Genomic DNA, 15,103 nt, shown 5'->3' with positions numbered 1-15,103 from the left:
GGCCAAACTGAGAAAGCACATCCAGAATCCAAGCGCTTCAGAGTTGGTGCATTTCCTATTTGGGCCACTGGAACTGGTAAGCCTAACTCATGGGTTTTGCTGTGAATTCACTTTTTATTTCTAATGCTGGTTTTGCACTTATGGGCAGCTAAATTACGCAGAAGAGCCAGCAGGCTGCTCAGAACTGCCCAAAGCTGTCTCAGTAAAGTCCAGAAGCAACGTCAGTGTTTCTGGTCTCTGAACTGATACCCAGCTTGAATTAAACACATAAACCCTAGCAAATACAAATCTTTCCACCACATTAATAAAGAATTACTGTGAGCAGTGCAAGCCAACTTCTGCTTCTTGTTGGGAATCTGCCTTCAGGTAAACATGGCTCAGTATTTGCACTGAAAGGAAGATGCAGGAATCCCAGCTTGAAAAAGAAGCCAGAAGTGACACAGAAATACCAAGCAATTTTCCATTTTTTAATGTGGCAGTTTGTGATCCTGTCTCCAACAATGGCTAATTTTTAGATTAAACCCTGCTTTGACTCCAGTAGAAAAATTCCTGTGTTATGCAAAGATTTAGACTGATGTTTCTTGAGACAACTAAACTGATCCAAAAATTAGCTGCTGCCAACAGGAGTCAGGCCATCCCTTGGCATGAAGGGTTGCCCTCTGGCTTTCATTTTATTCCATAGAGAACTTAGCCAAGAATTATTTGCCTTATTTGTCTGGTTTTATTTGTTTGTTGTTTGTTTTTAATTAATCTGCTAATCAAATACAGTACAGTGCAAGGATAGAAAGGGGATACTGAGGGAATACAGCATTCCTTTTAGGTAGCAGCAAACCATTAATTTAGTTCATCTGTGTCGTGAAACCTCACCCTTACATATGAAGGCACAGAGGAGAGCTTTGGAAGTGCAAGTCTGATATGAATTAGTCTGGTTTTAGAGGTACTTGCCATGGAGGGTATATTGGCTTCCTTTGGTGTGGGCATGGACAGGGACTCCAAATGATCAGAGTGACTGATTTTTGTCTTAGATTTCTCTTCTTGTATGTGTGCTGCTATGATATTTGGAACTTTCCCTGCAATATCTCTCGTGTTTGTCTGTAATCTAGATCGTCAATAGCTGTGCTGGCCCTGAGCTTGCCAGGTCTGTCCTCAGCCCGCTTCTGTCTAAAGATGCCACAGATTTCCTCAGAGGACACCTGACACCAAGAGAGATAAGCCTCTGGGACTCGCTGGGAGAGACATGGACCAAATCCAGGTGAGGACAGAGCTGCTGTCTCACCAGGCTCCCCAGGTTCTTAAGAAAGGCAAAGGGGATGCTTGATTTTATGATCATGTCAGAGGGATGCTCTGATGCCCCTGCCTCTCCCTGACAAGCAGTACTGGATGCTTTCCAACAAACGCTCCTTGTGAGCCTCACCACATATTCCCCATGTTCCCTGCTTCATGTCCTAGAGCTGAATGGCCCCGAGAAGCAAACATTCCCACCTACATCCCCAAATTCCGCAACGGCTGGGAACCACCCATAGAAATCTTCCGTGGAGCTCCCTGGGAAATAGACATCGGACACTTGCAAGAAGAGGTTAGTCCCATGCTCCCAACCATCCCTTCTTCCTTTCACCCTCCCTCTCCTCTCCTCTCCTCTCCCCTTTTCAGAGTGAGAGGGATCTGCCCAGCCTGCAGCTATTTTCTCTGGCCTCTGGAGCTGGCACCAGGGGAACCCAGCAGCACTGCAGGGAGAGCAAAGCTGTCAGGCACTTCTGGCAGCTTTCTCCAATTCTGGTCTGACTTCTCTGTGTGACCATGGGGTTTACCATGGTGTGTAACAAATAGTCACCTCAAAATTTGGTTGGATCTGGTCACTCCAGTTAAATACAGAAAGAAAATAAGGCCAGATTCATCACCTTCCTTTCTCTTTGATGCAGCTTTCCCCTTTACTGGTAGCACTGACACCACGTTTACCTTTCCAGCTATCATCAGCCAACGGATATCCTTACCGTAACTCCTCACTCAAACGCGGCCAGACGGGTGATCAGACACAAGCTGTGGATGCCTTTAAGCAGAACGTAACTCAGCATGTAAATAGGTAATGTACCAGCACCAAAATGGTGCCTCGGCTCCCCTCGGTAACCTCATAACACCCACTGCACCACATCGTGATACCAGGATGATTTGGCATCCTGGCAGATCGCTCTCTGCCATTATTAATTCAGACTTGTTAACAAGATCAAGAGAACTCCAAGATCAGACAAGCTGTCTGCTTTTAATCATCAGCAGGTCTACGAGGAAATGGGTTACATGTGTTTTCCACCATAAGAGGCAAAAATATTGGCTGACTTCATTAGTCTACCAGTTTATTGTTTCAGAACATTAGCCCACCAAAGTGAAATTAAAGAGCATGTGCCTTTGGATTTTTCCTAAGACCTCTGAGTTTCAAACTCTTCCAAAAGGACAAATGAATTCTCTGCCACTCCACATTGCAGCGATTTGACATGAAGTTCTGAACTGCCTTACCCTCTGCCCAAGAACAGGCCCAGACTACGCTAATGATCCATGAAATTTTAAAGACTTGATGTCCAGACACAGCAAAGCAGTTAACCATGGACTTTTCCAGAGCCAGCACTAGACTGGAAAACAGCTGCAAGACAGACTGTTTGTTTCATGTTTTCATATTTTAATCCAAAAGATTTATGAGCTCTACTGCTATTACAAAAAGCTCAAATTCACAGCAAAATCCTCAAATCTAGTTGTATCAGCAAAACAACTTATTCTTCCCATTTTCCCCAACAAAGTTCCTGGTGGGACATAAAACGGTAGAGATGCAGTGTGCTGAGTGGAGACAGAATTACAGAAACAAATTCTCTTCTCCAATTTCATTTTTCTTGGTGATGTTATGAAAAATAAGAAATTAGTTTACATGAGAAATTTAAACCCATCTTAAGTGACTGGTAGATATTTGCATAAGAAATATTTTCATCTGTTAGTCTCAGCAGAGGGAAATGATAAATAGTAGTATTGAGTTCTGAAATACGAATTAGCAGCGTGCCATTTTACCAAGGTGACCCTGAGACACCACCCAGCCTAACTGCAGCATGAGCTCACGGGAGAATAGGAGGATGTCCTTCCTCCTGGGACAGGTGTTTGACCTTTTTACCCACCTTTCAGACTAACAACAGCAACTTTCCCTTGTGTTACATTTAAGAAAAAACAGCAAAGCTAATGGCACTGAGGCAGATGCTAAAACTGAGAATGTGCTTCCATGCCTCTTCAGCCCAGAGCGGACTTCAACCAAGTCTGCCCAGTTGTTTGCCAAGATCACAGTCCTGGGACAGCCACACTTCCTGCTGTATTCACGCCGTCTTCTGGGTAGTTTGAACTACTTTTCTAACTGAGAGACCCTATATTAGCAAAAGTACCCATGCAGCAGTATTATTAGCTAAAACAGGGCTTCGGGCTGCAGAGAAGCATCACGAAAGCCCCAAGCAATATTACAATAGCCAGCAAATGTCTCTCATGTAAAACCTAGGTGCACGCAGAATGCACATTATCCTCATACTCCTCCAACTGTCCCCCTTTTCTCATGACTCATTTACCTTCTGGAATGCTACAAAAGAAGTAATTTCTACATAACTCAGGCTTTTTGCCCCCCTCCCTGCCTTCAGGCACTGCCACCACTCCCCTTCTTGACAGGTGGATTCACTCTGTCTGAAGGTCTGCTCCAAACGTCTGTAGTGCACGTGGCTGTGAGTAGACCGAGTGCTGTCCCAAATGAAGTGAACTAAAGACAATGCGTGTTATTAAACCACTGAGCCAATGGTTTCAACATTTTCAGGCCACCAAAAGCTACCTAATGAAGACAGCAAAAAGAACTAAAACTAAACATAATGGACTTGCTTTTCCAAGTCAGGTTTTACAGATGCCTCAGGGGTAGTCTGCAAACAACAGAGTTTCCACAGATCCTACACCAAACCAAGATCCACAAATCACTGACCAAAACCAAGAACTCAGGAACAGAAAAACATAACACTAAAAAAACATAGCTGCTAGTGGTGCTGGAAGCACTGCCTTCACTGAGTTACACTGACCTTGATATAAACTGCTGTAGCTCCACTGGAGGAGAATCTCACATTCTGTTGGCATGCTCATTCTGGATACGGGCACCTGGGACTCTTCTGCATTGTGCAGCTGGTTGCAAGTCATAAGCAGAAAGATCCATAGAAGGTGCACTAAAATAGTTCCTGCATACACTTATGCAACTAGGCAAGATGGTTTTTCCATACTGCAAATGTTTCTGGAACTAAAAAATAATAGTAGCTCCCATCCTAGCTGGAGAAGAAAAAGATGAGATATGCAAATTTTTCCTAAGCCAGGCAAAACAAAACAAAACGTAAAACCCCAAACATTTCAGTTTGGACCAAACAAAATCTTGTATTTCAGATCTCCACGTTTGACAATCTAACATATTTATTTCATCTCTCTCTCCAAACGAAAAGCTGGTTTAACACTGAAAGCCATTAATTCTTGTGTCAAAAATTTCCAAGCAAAACACTTGAATACATTCCTCTCCACATCGAGTGTATATTAGATTCAAACTCACTTTTCCTGTGAACCTGTGGAATTCTGTTTCAGTAGCTCAGCACTGCTTGATGAAAAAGCCCACAGATTTCCAGTCAGTTCAACCTGTGCTCATGTTTGACATCCTTCTCCCAGCTTTGGTGCTTGCTTCTCCACTGCCCTGGCACACAAGACAGTCGTTTCCACTTATCAGGATACGACAGTTTCACAAACATTTTTCACAAGGGGTAGAATGAGAGCATTTTCTTTGTGCTTTGTCAGTCTCCTCAGTCCTTCCTGCAGCAGAAAAGCAATTGACAGGGGAAGAAGCCTTTTCCCCCCACCTGAAAGCACCAGCCTCAGCGTCACCAACGACACCAATGTCACACAGCCATCACCACCTGCTTTTTGCCAGTGGCTCTATAATGCCTTAGTTGTTCAATTGGCCTCCATTATCAGTCCTTTTTTTTCCTCTTGCAGGAATTTTGAGGCACAGGGAATGGCCCTGCCGAAGAGATATGCCAAAATCCACTATGATTTCACTGCGCGAAATGCCAATGAACTCTCAGTGCTTAGGGATGAAGTCCTGGAGGTAAGCGAATGTGCTCAGGAAAGAGGTGGGCCCTTCTTCCCTTTCTAGGAACAGCAGAGAGATCTCAAGGTACTGCCAAGTGCCAGCTCATTTTTGCTTGATATTTTCTGAGCAGCAACAAAGCTTTGTTCAAATCTAGAGCTCACTATGCTTTGTGTCCTTTGCTCAGCTGAAACATGTCAGTAGCATCTTAAGTTTGGAGGAGGAAAGAAAATGAGTCATTGTAGTGCACTGCTCATGCACTTACCAGGCCTATGCTCATTATCATCTCCCCTTCCTGTCCCCAAAAACGGGAATTCTTTTCTACAAAATAATCCTTTCTCATAACTTCTCTCTTGCTGCACCACTGGAGAAGGTAGGACACAACTTGGTCTATGCACTAACTGTAATGGACCTCAGATTTGAGGCGAAGACTTGAAAATGTTCAAACTGTAGCTACCAGCAAAGCTCACCCATTCCAGGGAGATTGCTTACCACAAAGTGATTACTTAAAAATAAATAAATATTTCTGCTTAAAAACAAGCCTGCGGAAAGGAGCAGGGGGACAGGTGCAATAGGAGATATCTCAGCAGTGGGTGATCTCCTCGCCACATCATGGTTATGACATGACACATGATCAAGTCATACGATAACCCTCTTGCATCTTTGGCAGGACTTGCTTTTAGCTTTATTTTAATTCAAAAAGAGAATGCAAAATCAGTCACTGGAAAAGAAAATTAAAGAAAAAAAAAAAAGATGGATAAACAAACAAATTAAGTAGGAGCTATGAGTTCTTAATCACCCCGGAGGTGCTCTCCTCTCACTATTAGGGTAAGTTCAGATGCTTTGCAGGAAAGGCTTCACTCCTGAATTGCCAATAAGTGCAACAGATCTGCTTGCCAGCTCCTGGCCCCAGTGATGTTATTCTGGCAACTTCACATTACTGCCTGGTTTCTTTTCACTGTGTACCATTTATATATTCCAGAAATGTGATGTTTTCACTACCAAAATTGTATATTTTTCTGTCTCAGGTATTGGAAGAAAATAAGCAGTGGTGGAAGTTGCTCAACCGGAGCGGGCAGGCTGGTTACGTCCCTTATAACATCCTGGATGAGGTGAAACTGGAAGAGCTCGAACAGGTCTGTACTCAGGTGATATTTATCCCATAGCCAGGTGCAGGGCATAATCAGACCATAACCTTGTAATTAGACCTCCCTGGATTTCTTAGGATACTACGTGTGGGACAGCGTGAACCTTCACAAGTAGATGAGCCGGGGTCCTGAGTCTCCTACGATAAAACTCCCACATTTTCCCACCATTTATCCCCCCTCTACCCCCAAAAAAAGCCTATTCCTCCTGCCATGCAGCAGCCTTGTGCTTTTCTCCTGCTCCAAGATGCCAAGCACACTGCCTGCTGCCAGTGGCACCTGGCAAGCAGGGGTATGGGACAGAGAGCAGCCTGCTGTGAAGCAAGACCCTCACTCAAGGGACACCCACCCCAAGCCTAGCATCACGTGCTGTCATCCCAAACACAGAAAAGGTGACACTGAGGTGTCCCCAAACATCTGCTGGCTATGGTGGCTTGAAATAGTTCCACCTTCTGCCAGTGCCTTCCCCCCGAGCCCACGCACTTCTCAGCCTCTGTTTTATCACCTTCTGTTGCGAAACTCTGCTGGTTTCAGGGCTGTGCTGTGAACAGGATGAAAGAGCTAATGCAGCCATGAAAGCAAATTTTGCCACCAAAATACTGGAGTTTTTTTTACTGGGGATTATATCAAAAACTGACAGTTCTCTCATCCAGTTCAGTTTGGCAGCAGGGCCAAGCTGCTGGAGTGGAGGTAGATGGAAATACCATCTGAGTATTAAGTGAATATAGTTCTCAAGCACTTTGTATTGCAAAAATGTGGAGGTGGAGAGCTCCAAATGCCCTAAGGAAGCATGGAATTGCTTCCCCACTTCAGTATTTCTCAGTTTGGGCAAGGCATAAAGTGCCCCAGTAGGCCCCTGGACAAAAGCCTTGCTAGTTTAGTCACAAAAATACCAGAAACCTCTTTCCAGACTGCTCCAGGCACTTAGAAATAGTCACACTCAACATCCAGTTACTGATGGGATATATAGCTCCAAATGGGATTTCTGCTTGTTTTCTTTTTGTATTAGAATCTTTCTAAGAACCAGACCTCTCCAGGTGGCGAGCATGACATGCTTCATAGGGGTATAAATGCCTTCATGCTGTGTTCAGCCTTTGCTTTGGTTTGTGTTAATTCCCATGAGAGCCCAGAGTCAAACTTGATCCACACAGCAAGCACCTCCTGAGTTCACGTGAGGCTCAGCTGAGGGGTCCCAGATCGCCACAGGGAGGACACAGCAATTTGTCCCTCTCCTTGTTACCATCGGGGCGGGGGCAAAAAGTGAAATAAAATTAAAAAAACAAACAAACAAACAAACAAAAACAGCAAAGAAAATCTTACACCTTGCTTTTCTTTCTTATCATCTAGGCTAACCAGAGGTACAAAGCAGACCTGAACCCCAGAGGCTACGGACCATCCAGCCCAACTCACAAGCTACCGGCCAGCTATGCTGGGGATAAATGGGGAAGTGAAATGTTATCACGCAACTCTCCCCAGGACGCCAAAGAACGTATGTGTCCCACGCTGCGCTCACAGCAGGCGCAGGCAGCCCAAGAGCTTGGCACCGCGGCTTTGTGTTTCAGGACTTAATTGAAAAGTTCCTGTGAACATGTGCTTTTGCATGCTCTCTGTCCTGTTTTCTTTCTCTCTTGACTTTTGCAGTAATGCTATTTGCTATTTTTGGTTGCTGTGTGCATGTAGGCAGTGACCTACCCAAACACATGGCCCCTGGCACACGGCTTTGTGCAAGGAGTGGCTGCACCTTTTAGTGATAAGCAGGGGACCAGCAGTGATGTAGAGAGGAAATTCCAATAGTGCAGCAGCCAGCAGAGCAGTCCTGAGGAGCTCAGTGACTCATGCCATGGGCTCCCAGGCAGCCTGAGAGAAGGCAGGCAAAAAGGTGATTTAATATCAGCTTAACCTTCCCCTTCCTCCCAAGGAGAGAGCTTCCTTTCACCCCCAGCATGATTTAAGTGTGTCTAAGTGACCATACGATTCAGGCCAAGCCCTTTCTCTTGCTTCCCTTCCTCTTGTCGCACACGCAGTGCCCACCTGGCCTGTTCCTTCACAAAGTTTCAGAGAAATCCCAGCCACCGGATCTGTCAATACCAGACTCACATCCCTCCCACACCATGCACAAGCCATAGAGGATCACAGAGCATGAGAAATACCAGGAGCCCTGCTCACCTCACCGCCTTCACGTGCTTGTAGCAAACCGGCTGCTGGGGGCCACAGCCAGGGTTCATCCTCTTTCACCTTCTGCAGACTCCTGAAAGCAGAAGCCCTTTTGGGACAAGGGAAGGCCCCACAACACCAGCATCACAGACACCTATCTATTCATAACACCAAGTTATTCTCCTCACAGTCCTAAAGAGTTTCATGGAAAAAGTGATACTGGATGATGCGTCACCGGAGTTTTATGAGCGTACTGCCAGTTCAAGCTTCCTGCCACTTCTATTTAGCTGCACAGCAAAAGCTGGAGGGCTGAGGATTTGGGTCAGTGAATTACTTATTAGAAGTAGCAGTGAGGACTGAAAAGAGGAGGGAGCAGGACTACAGCTCAAAACCAAGACTCTGGTGATCCTAGGCTTGGCCTTCCACATTGGGTAACAGCAAAGAGACAATAGGAAGGAAAATAAATGGCAACACAGAGGCATAGAAAAATGGGAACCTGTTCTCAAGAACATATAGTCAGACCTCCCTGACTGCTGCTGTCTCATGTGGTCTGTTTCTCCCCCCACCCCGCTCTCCGCTGCAAAGTTTGCAGGGCAGTTTCCTTGTTTCAATAGTCTGAAGGGAACTAAGTAACTCAAAAACAGGAAGATGGTGATCTAAAGCAAAAACTCAACAGCAGAGCAAGACACCAGGGAGTCAGTCCCTTGTCACCACTTGGCAGCCCCACCAGATCAGGTGTTTTACACCACTGAGTAAACTTCTGCTAGGTGGTGTGTGTGGGGAGAGTTATGTGCTTTGAATGAGGTGTGATGAACAGGATAGGTTAGAAACACAAGAAACAAGAGATCAGTTGGAATATATATATTTATTTATATAAAATAGGTCAAAATATGGGTCCTTACAAGCACCTGCTATAGATACCAGCCATGCAAAATGAGCATGTCCTTATTAAAACCTTATCCTATTATCTTACCCAATATAATACACTTTTCCCCCAATAAGTGCTTTTGAACAAGAATTTTCAATGGGTAGCCTAGCTCCTGCTGGCTAAAAGCAAGTGCCTCTATACATGTGAGCTCTCCTCTTTCACACCAGACCAATCTCTGCTCAGTTAAGCAAGATTTGGAGATTTACTTTAAATGAGACAGGTCAGTTTGTCAGCTGGCACCATGCACTTTTCTCTAGCAGTTACACAGCTCTATTAATACCGGGCATCATCAGGGCTGTAAATTTAATTTTTCCTAGGAACACTAGCAGTTGATCCAAGACTCTCTGACTAGTCCAATGGACATTGCTGAAGCAGTGAGGTCAAAATCTGAGGCCAAAATCCTGGGGGACAGTTAAACTGTATGATGTTTTTGTGATTTCTCCTCTCCATCATTCTGGAGAAAAACTGTAGAAATATAGGTTTCTCCCAGAGAGAAAAGCAAGGTTTCAAAATCCAAATGAAGTTGAAAAGCTTGGGAGGAAAGGCAAGCTAATCCTGCTTCATCAGTCTGCCAGTCTCCAAAACCATGGTGGTATCCCATCTGTTCTTGACTGAAGTTTGAAGATCAAAAATGTTAAATTGGAGCAAACCTATTGTTCTAATTAAGTACTTGATCTTGTTCTTTAGAACTAAAACACAAAAGTAAGCACTTTCATTTGGTGTGTTTAAAAAAATAATAATACTGCTGAGCCACATTCTGATGCTTGTTACAATTTCACTGCGAACATTAATTTAACTGGACTCATGACTGAAGACTTGGTTTCACTCCCACTCTTAACCTTGTGCTCTAAAAGGTTTGCCTTGTTTCCACAGAACTTCTGCATCATATGGACGAAGTGAATGATGAATTGATAAGGAAGATTACAAACAGTAAAATTCAGCCTCCCCACAGGAATTTCAAAGTGGAAAAACCTCAGGAATCTTTTGTGCCCCTCACCTTCGAATCCAGCGCTGAAGAAGTCAAAGCTTGGCTGGAGGCAAAGTCATTCAGCAAAGGGTAAGATCTGCATCGCTGCCATATGAAATGCTGGTCCTTCATTGAAAAAGAAGTTGGGTAGGCAGCTTGCAACATTTCAGCTGGATTTACTTACAGAGACTGTGTTGCAAACTAGATTTCACTCATATTAAACGTAGGCTATATAACCAGTACATTCAGTACAAATCAAACGCATTTTGTTCCTCTATACTATCAAATACACTGCCTTACGGTACAGCAAGATCTCACAAGTAGCTGCAAATAAAGGAAGGGCCTTGCTCATCCACACAACTGAGAGGCAGATGCTGTACAACATCCTCCACTGCTGCTCATCTGGCCCCACTTAGCCAGTTCAAAGTACTGAACTTAGAGGAAAAATAATTAACTAACTAACCCCACAACCTGAAAGGCTCTGAATTGCAAATTCCACATGACTGCCTACCTCTGGAGAAACTGTCCTAAAGTATGGCTGAGGAAGAGACAAATCCTCAGCTAGGGCTAGCAAATCGCCCCAGCCACACGGACCAAAACACTGCATGTGGGCGAAGGTCCCGAGTTACAACTCACGCTCTGTGCGGTGTGCTACAAGAAGCTGGAGGATCGCTCCCCAAATGCGATGTGACTGGCATGAAACCACTGCAGTACCCACGGGGCTGGACACACACTGGGTGCTGGGGTGACACTGGTGTCACCCACTCCTCCCGGCCTGCTGTCAACCCCTCCAAGAGCTTGCATTACCCAATAGCTGCCACATTGCCAGGGCCTTGCATGTGAAAAGGTCCTGGTGCAGGGGCTGTACTTCATCTGCTCCCAGCCCTGTTATCTCTGAATCCTCACCTTTGGCAAGAGGCCATGTGTAACACAACTATCTCCTCGTTTTGTGTCTCCCCAGGACAGTGGAACACCTTGGCATCCTTACTGGAGCTCAGCTTTTCTCCCTGAACAGAGAGGAGCTGAAGAAAGTGTGTGGCGATGAGGGAAACAGAGTGTACAGTAAAATCACAGTGGAGAAAAACCAACTGGAGGTAAGTAGCTTTCCGGATAACTCCCACCCAAAATGGATGCCTGTACCAGCAGTGTCAGATGGTGCTTTAAACATGCATTTTAAGAAACACAATTAAAAATAATAATAATAAAAATGAACCCAACCCTAAAAATACTGAGAATTCTCTTAAGCAAAACGGCCTCAAATCTGTAAGGCGGATCACCCTGTCTCCACTAAAGACTGCCTTTTTACTATTGCCTTTGATATTCATTCTACTCTTATGGAACTAGTTAAATATTATAATTTAACCACAGCTTGAAGTCGAAATTCAAACTTGCTGTTTTGTTTCCATTCTAGAAAAACAGAGGGGAGACAGAGCTCCAAGAAATTATGAAGCGTCGCCAGGAGAGGATTGATTCTGCTAATTAAAATCTATCTGCTTTTTTTTCAGCTATTAGTCATAGTAGTGCAGAAAAAGGGAACAAAAGCAATGATCCCCAGTCCAGACAAGAGAGAGCAGTGCTCCACACTTAGCAGTGTAATTGCCATCAAAGTGACAATTCCTTGAACACTGTTGATAAGGATAGACATTAAGACCATGTCCCATTGGGAAAGGTGTTTTAATATTGCATGAAGTTTTTTTATATATATCTATATATTTTATACTGAAATTGTATGTGCATGTGATCAGAGTGGATCAGAACTGACACAGGTCTGAATGTAGGACAATGGCTGGACCCCACAGAGCTTTTAACATACGGCTGTACATGCTTCTGGTCCCCTCGCCAACACGGCTCAGGGATGCAGGACATGGCACGCTGCACAGAACAAGCCAGCCTGAATGTTTAGAGTCTGGGCTATGGAAATATGTCTTTTCCCTACCTTTTGTTTCCTTCTTGGTGGCAGATATCCCCTGCAGCCCACTAGTAAAGGCTCAGTGGCAGTTCAGTGCCCTTCCTGCCCCCCTCTGCCCTCTGGAATTGCAACACACATTACATAAGACTGGGCTGCTTCTTTAAATACACGTACCAGTTAGTGCTGCCTTTGAACAGTGGAAATAAGCTTTCATTGCGTAATAAAGAGCAGGATCTGAGTGACAACTGAAGTGATTTTAATCTGCAAATAGGTGAGCTCAGCCTGATCATCCCTGCTTACGCAGAGGCTGGGGCTCAGGGCAGCTGCGCAGCCCTTCACCTTGGCACGAAGCCTGTATCCAAAAGCTGCAGAATTGCCAAAGCCAGGCCTCAGATAAGAAGAAAAGCCCCCACCATTTGCTCCCCACCTAGCCACACCCAAAGCCATTTTCTGGATGTTCAACACTCTGCCTCACCTTTGCATTTTCATTGAATAATCTGAGATGCTTCCTAAATAAGAAAACAAAACACAATTGGAACGGCTGTTTTAATATAAAATAAATAGCCACAAGGAAAAAAAAATGCAAAAAAGTTATCTGATTTACTAGATGCTGCTGTTCTTCAATTCCTATTTTTCTTAATAATGTTATGTGCATATGTATATATCTTTCTAGTGAAATATCCCCTTACTCTTACAATCTATAAATAGGGATGAGAAAAGATATTCCTGTCCGTAGAGATATAATCAAGTGATTGTGCATCAATATTTTACTCAAAGTTTTAAAAACTCAAGCAAGCATATAATAGATTTCCTGTCCACAGCACGTTTGGCACACAGTGTTTAGGTCTACGTTTTACTTACAAACTTCGTAAGAATACACTAAAGCAAACACATCTACAGGAAGTGTCCACAGACTGGGAAGACTTCGCCTTTCTCTCATTCACGTTTACTCTGGCTGAATGGGGATTCAGGCCCAGATTCCACAAAGACTTACACACCTTACATGTGTGCTTTCCTTTATGTGCTGTGAAAGGTCCCCACCTCCTTCACAGAGAACCCCTCAAAAGGCTAGGCACGTACCTAAGTCTTTGTATAATTTGGGCCTGTGTTTGCACATTCAATGAAAAAAAGCTGTGCAGATGCAAAGCATCAGCAGGGGGACAGGGGTCTAACTCTGAGCATACTGATGCATCTCTCAATTTTGGCTTAGTTCTTCCAACCATGTTTCCAATGGATGATATATTTTCCTTAATAGTTAAATAGCTAATTGTTAGCACCAGCAGAATTAGGGTGCAGGCAGGTAGCTTGAAGAGGAGGATCATGTTTTCAGTCACAATGCTGCTGGCTTGCCACAGTGGCTGGAATTTGCAAAGGGCACTCACCTGGTCAGGGAGGGATGATGAGGACAATTCTCCTGAGAAGCCCTGGCTCCGGATTTGGGTGGAGATGGGAAGCAGGTGTGAATACTGGCAAACTATTGGTGTTATAAGCACAGGAAGCTGAATCGTTTCTAAAATGAAAATAAAAACAAATGGTGAGCTTGGGAATATGATACCTTTCTTGTTTTTGTCTATGAGGTTAAACATAGAATCACATGGAATTATAGTTACTTGGGATTTTAATAGAATTGTACACAACAGTTCCGTGAAACTAAGAGCCAGGGGAGCATTTTGTAAAATAAGAGTGTCAGTAAACCTTATAGCAGGTCACTTTAAAAATTTCCACATGACTGAGCTGTGCATCTGTTATATTTGTACTGCCTGCAGATAATGCTATAATGCACTGTACATTAATGTAATTGAACGAAGGATAAAATGATATAACCATGCACTATATAAGATTTATTAAAATAGTTAAGTTATACTTATAACTCCATCTCTGTCTCTTTCTTTTGGATATAAAAGAAAGCAACAGGACTGAAAACTGTTGTTAAGGGTTGGCTTTTATTAATGATTTGTTGCTGTGAGTCTGCACAGATACACAGAGTATCTGAACCAGCATGCTTCCTTTCCTTTCTTGGGAACTGCCATTCAAAGAAAGGATGTTATGGCCTTGACAATCATTCACGTCTAAAAATAGTGCTAGGTAAAAATTCCACATATGATAACAATCAAACAGTGGGAAAGTTACCAGCTGAATCCAAAACATCCCCTTTCTTGGCATGCTGAGTAACAAAAATCTGTTACTTCTGGAACAAGCAACTGAGGCAGAATAACAGTACTCACACAAACAGGTAGTGTCCAAGACCACATTTTGCACTGACAAGATAAAAATGCCCAACTGTGGTCAATGACAGCTAATGGAGGGCCAGGAACAAAGAGAAGGAAAGGGATATACAGCAGAGACCTTCAAGGTTTGCAAGTCTTGGCAAGGACCCTGAAGACAATGAGAATATGTTTCCTACAGTCATAGAATTCAAAGCAGACTTAAAACTAATGCTTCTTTCCATTGTCCTCTCTCCGGGTTGCACAAAGCGTGTGAGGTTTCTAGAAAAGCATGTGCCTGTATATCAGAAAGGGAAATTACTGTCACAGCTTCCACAACTGAAACAATGCAAAACAAAATGAAGGGAACACCACGATCCAAATTGTCTCTGTCTGAAGGCCAAGTGGCAGCTTCTGCAACAACTGCAGCCAAGTCCCATTCACTATTTCTGAAGCGCAACTGTGCTAACAGAGTTTTTAAATGGCTGACGCAGAGGATCACCTTCTCCAGAGCTTGAATGGAGCTGAGGCGCATGAAGAGCTGCAGGTGCCTGAGGAGAGTCACAGAATCATTAAGGCTGGAAAAGTCCTTCAAGATCATCTGGTCCAAGCATCACCCTACTACCAATGTCACCCACTAAACCATGTCCCCAGGCACCACGTCCAACCTCTCC

At 44.0% G+C, this 15,103-nt stretch overlaps 1 protein-coding gene across 2 annotated transcripts in view; it reads left to right on the top strand.

Moving 5' to 3' along the window:
• EPS8L2 (EPS8 signaling adaptor L2) overlaps positions 1 to 14,095 on the top strand; it is a 61,691-nt gene extending 47,596 nt beyond the window's left edge. For both annotated transcript variants that reach the window (XM_038179458.2, XM_038179457.2), the window contains 10 exons: positions 2 to 76; positions 1,104 to 1,252; positions 1,450 to 1,576; positions 1,965 to 2,080; positions 5,029 to 5,140; positions 6,151 to 6,258; positions 7,615 to 7,756; positions 10,223 to 10,406; positions 11,278 to 11,410; positions 11,728 to 14,095. In XM_038179458.2, the coding sequence (XP_038035386.1) occupies positions 2 to 76; positions 1,104 to 1,252; positions 1,450 to 1,576; positions 1,965 to 2,080; positions 5,029 to 5,140; positions 6,151 to 6,258; positions 7,615 to 7,756; positions 10,223 to 10,406; positions 11,278 to 11,410; positions 11,728 to 11,799 (1,218 nt within the window). In that variant the 3' untranslated portion in view covers positions 11,800 to 14,095. The remainder of the gene's footprint in view (position 1; positions 77 to 1,103; positions 1,253 to 1,449; positions 1,577 to 1,964; positions 2,081 to 5,028; positions 5,141 to 6,150; positions 6,259 to 7,614; positions 7,757 to 10,222; positions 10,407 to 11,277; positions 11,411 to 11,727) is intronic.
• Positions 14,096 to 15,103: the final 1,008 nt, after the last annotated feature.

Source organism: Anas platyrhynchos, chromosome 5, assembly GCF_047663525.1.
Source record: "Anas platyrhynchos isolate ZD024472 breed Pekin duck chromosome 5, IASCAAS_PekinDuck_T2T, whole genome shotgun sequence".
NCBI classification, from domain to species: Eukaryota; Metazoa; Chordata; class Aves; order Anseriformes; family Anatidae; genus Anas; species Anas platyrhynchos.
This window is presented reverse-complemented; position numbering and strand designations above follow the sequence as displayed.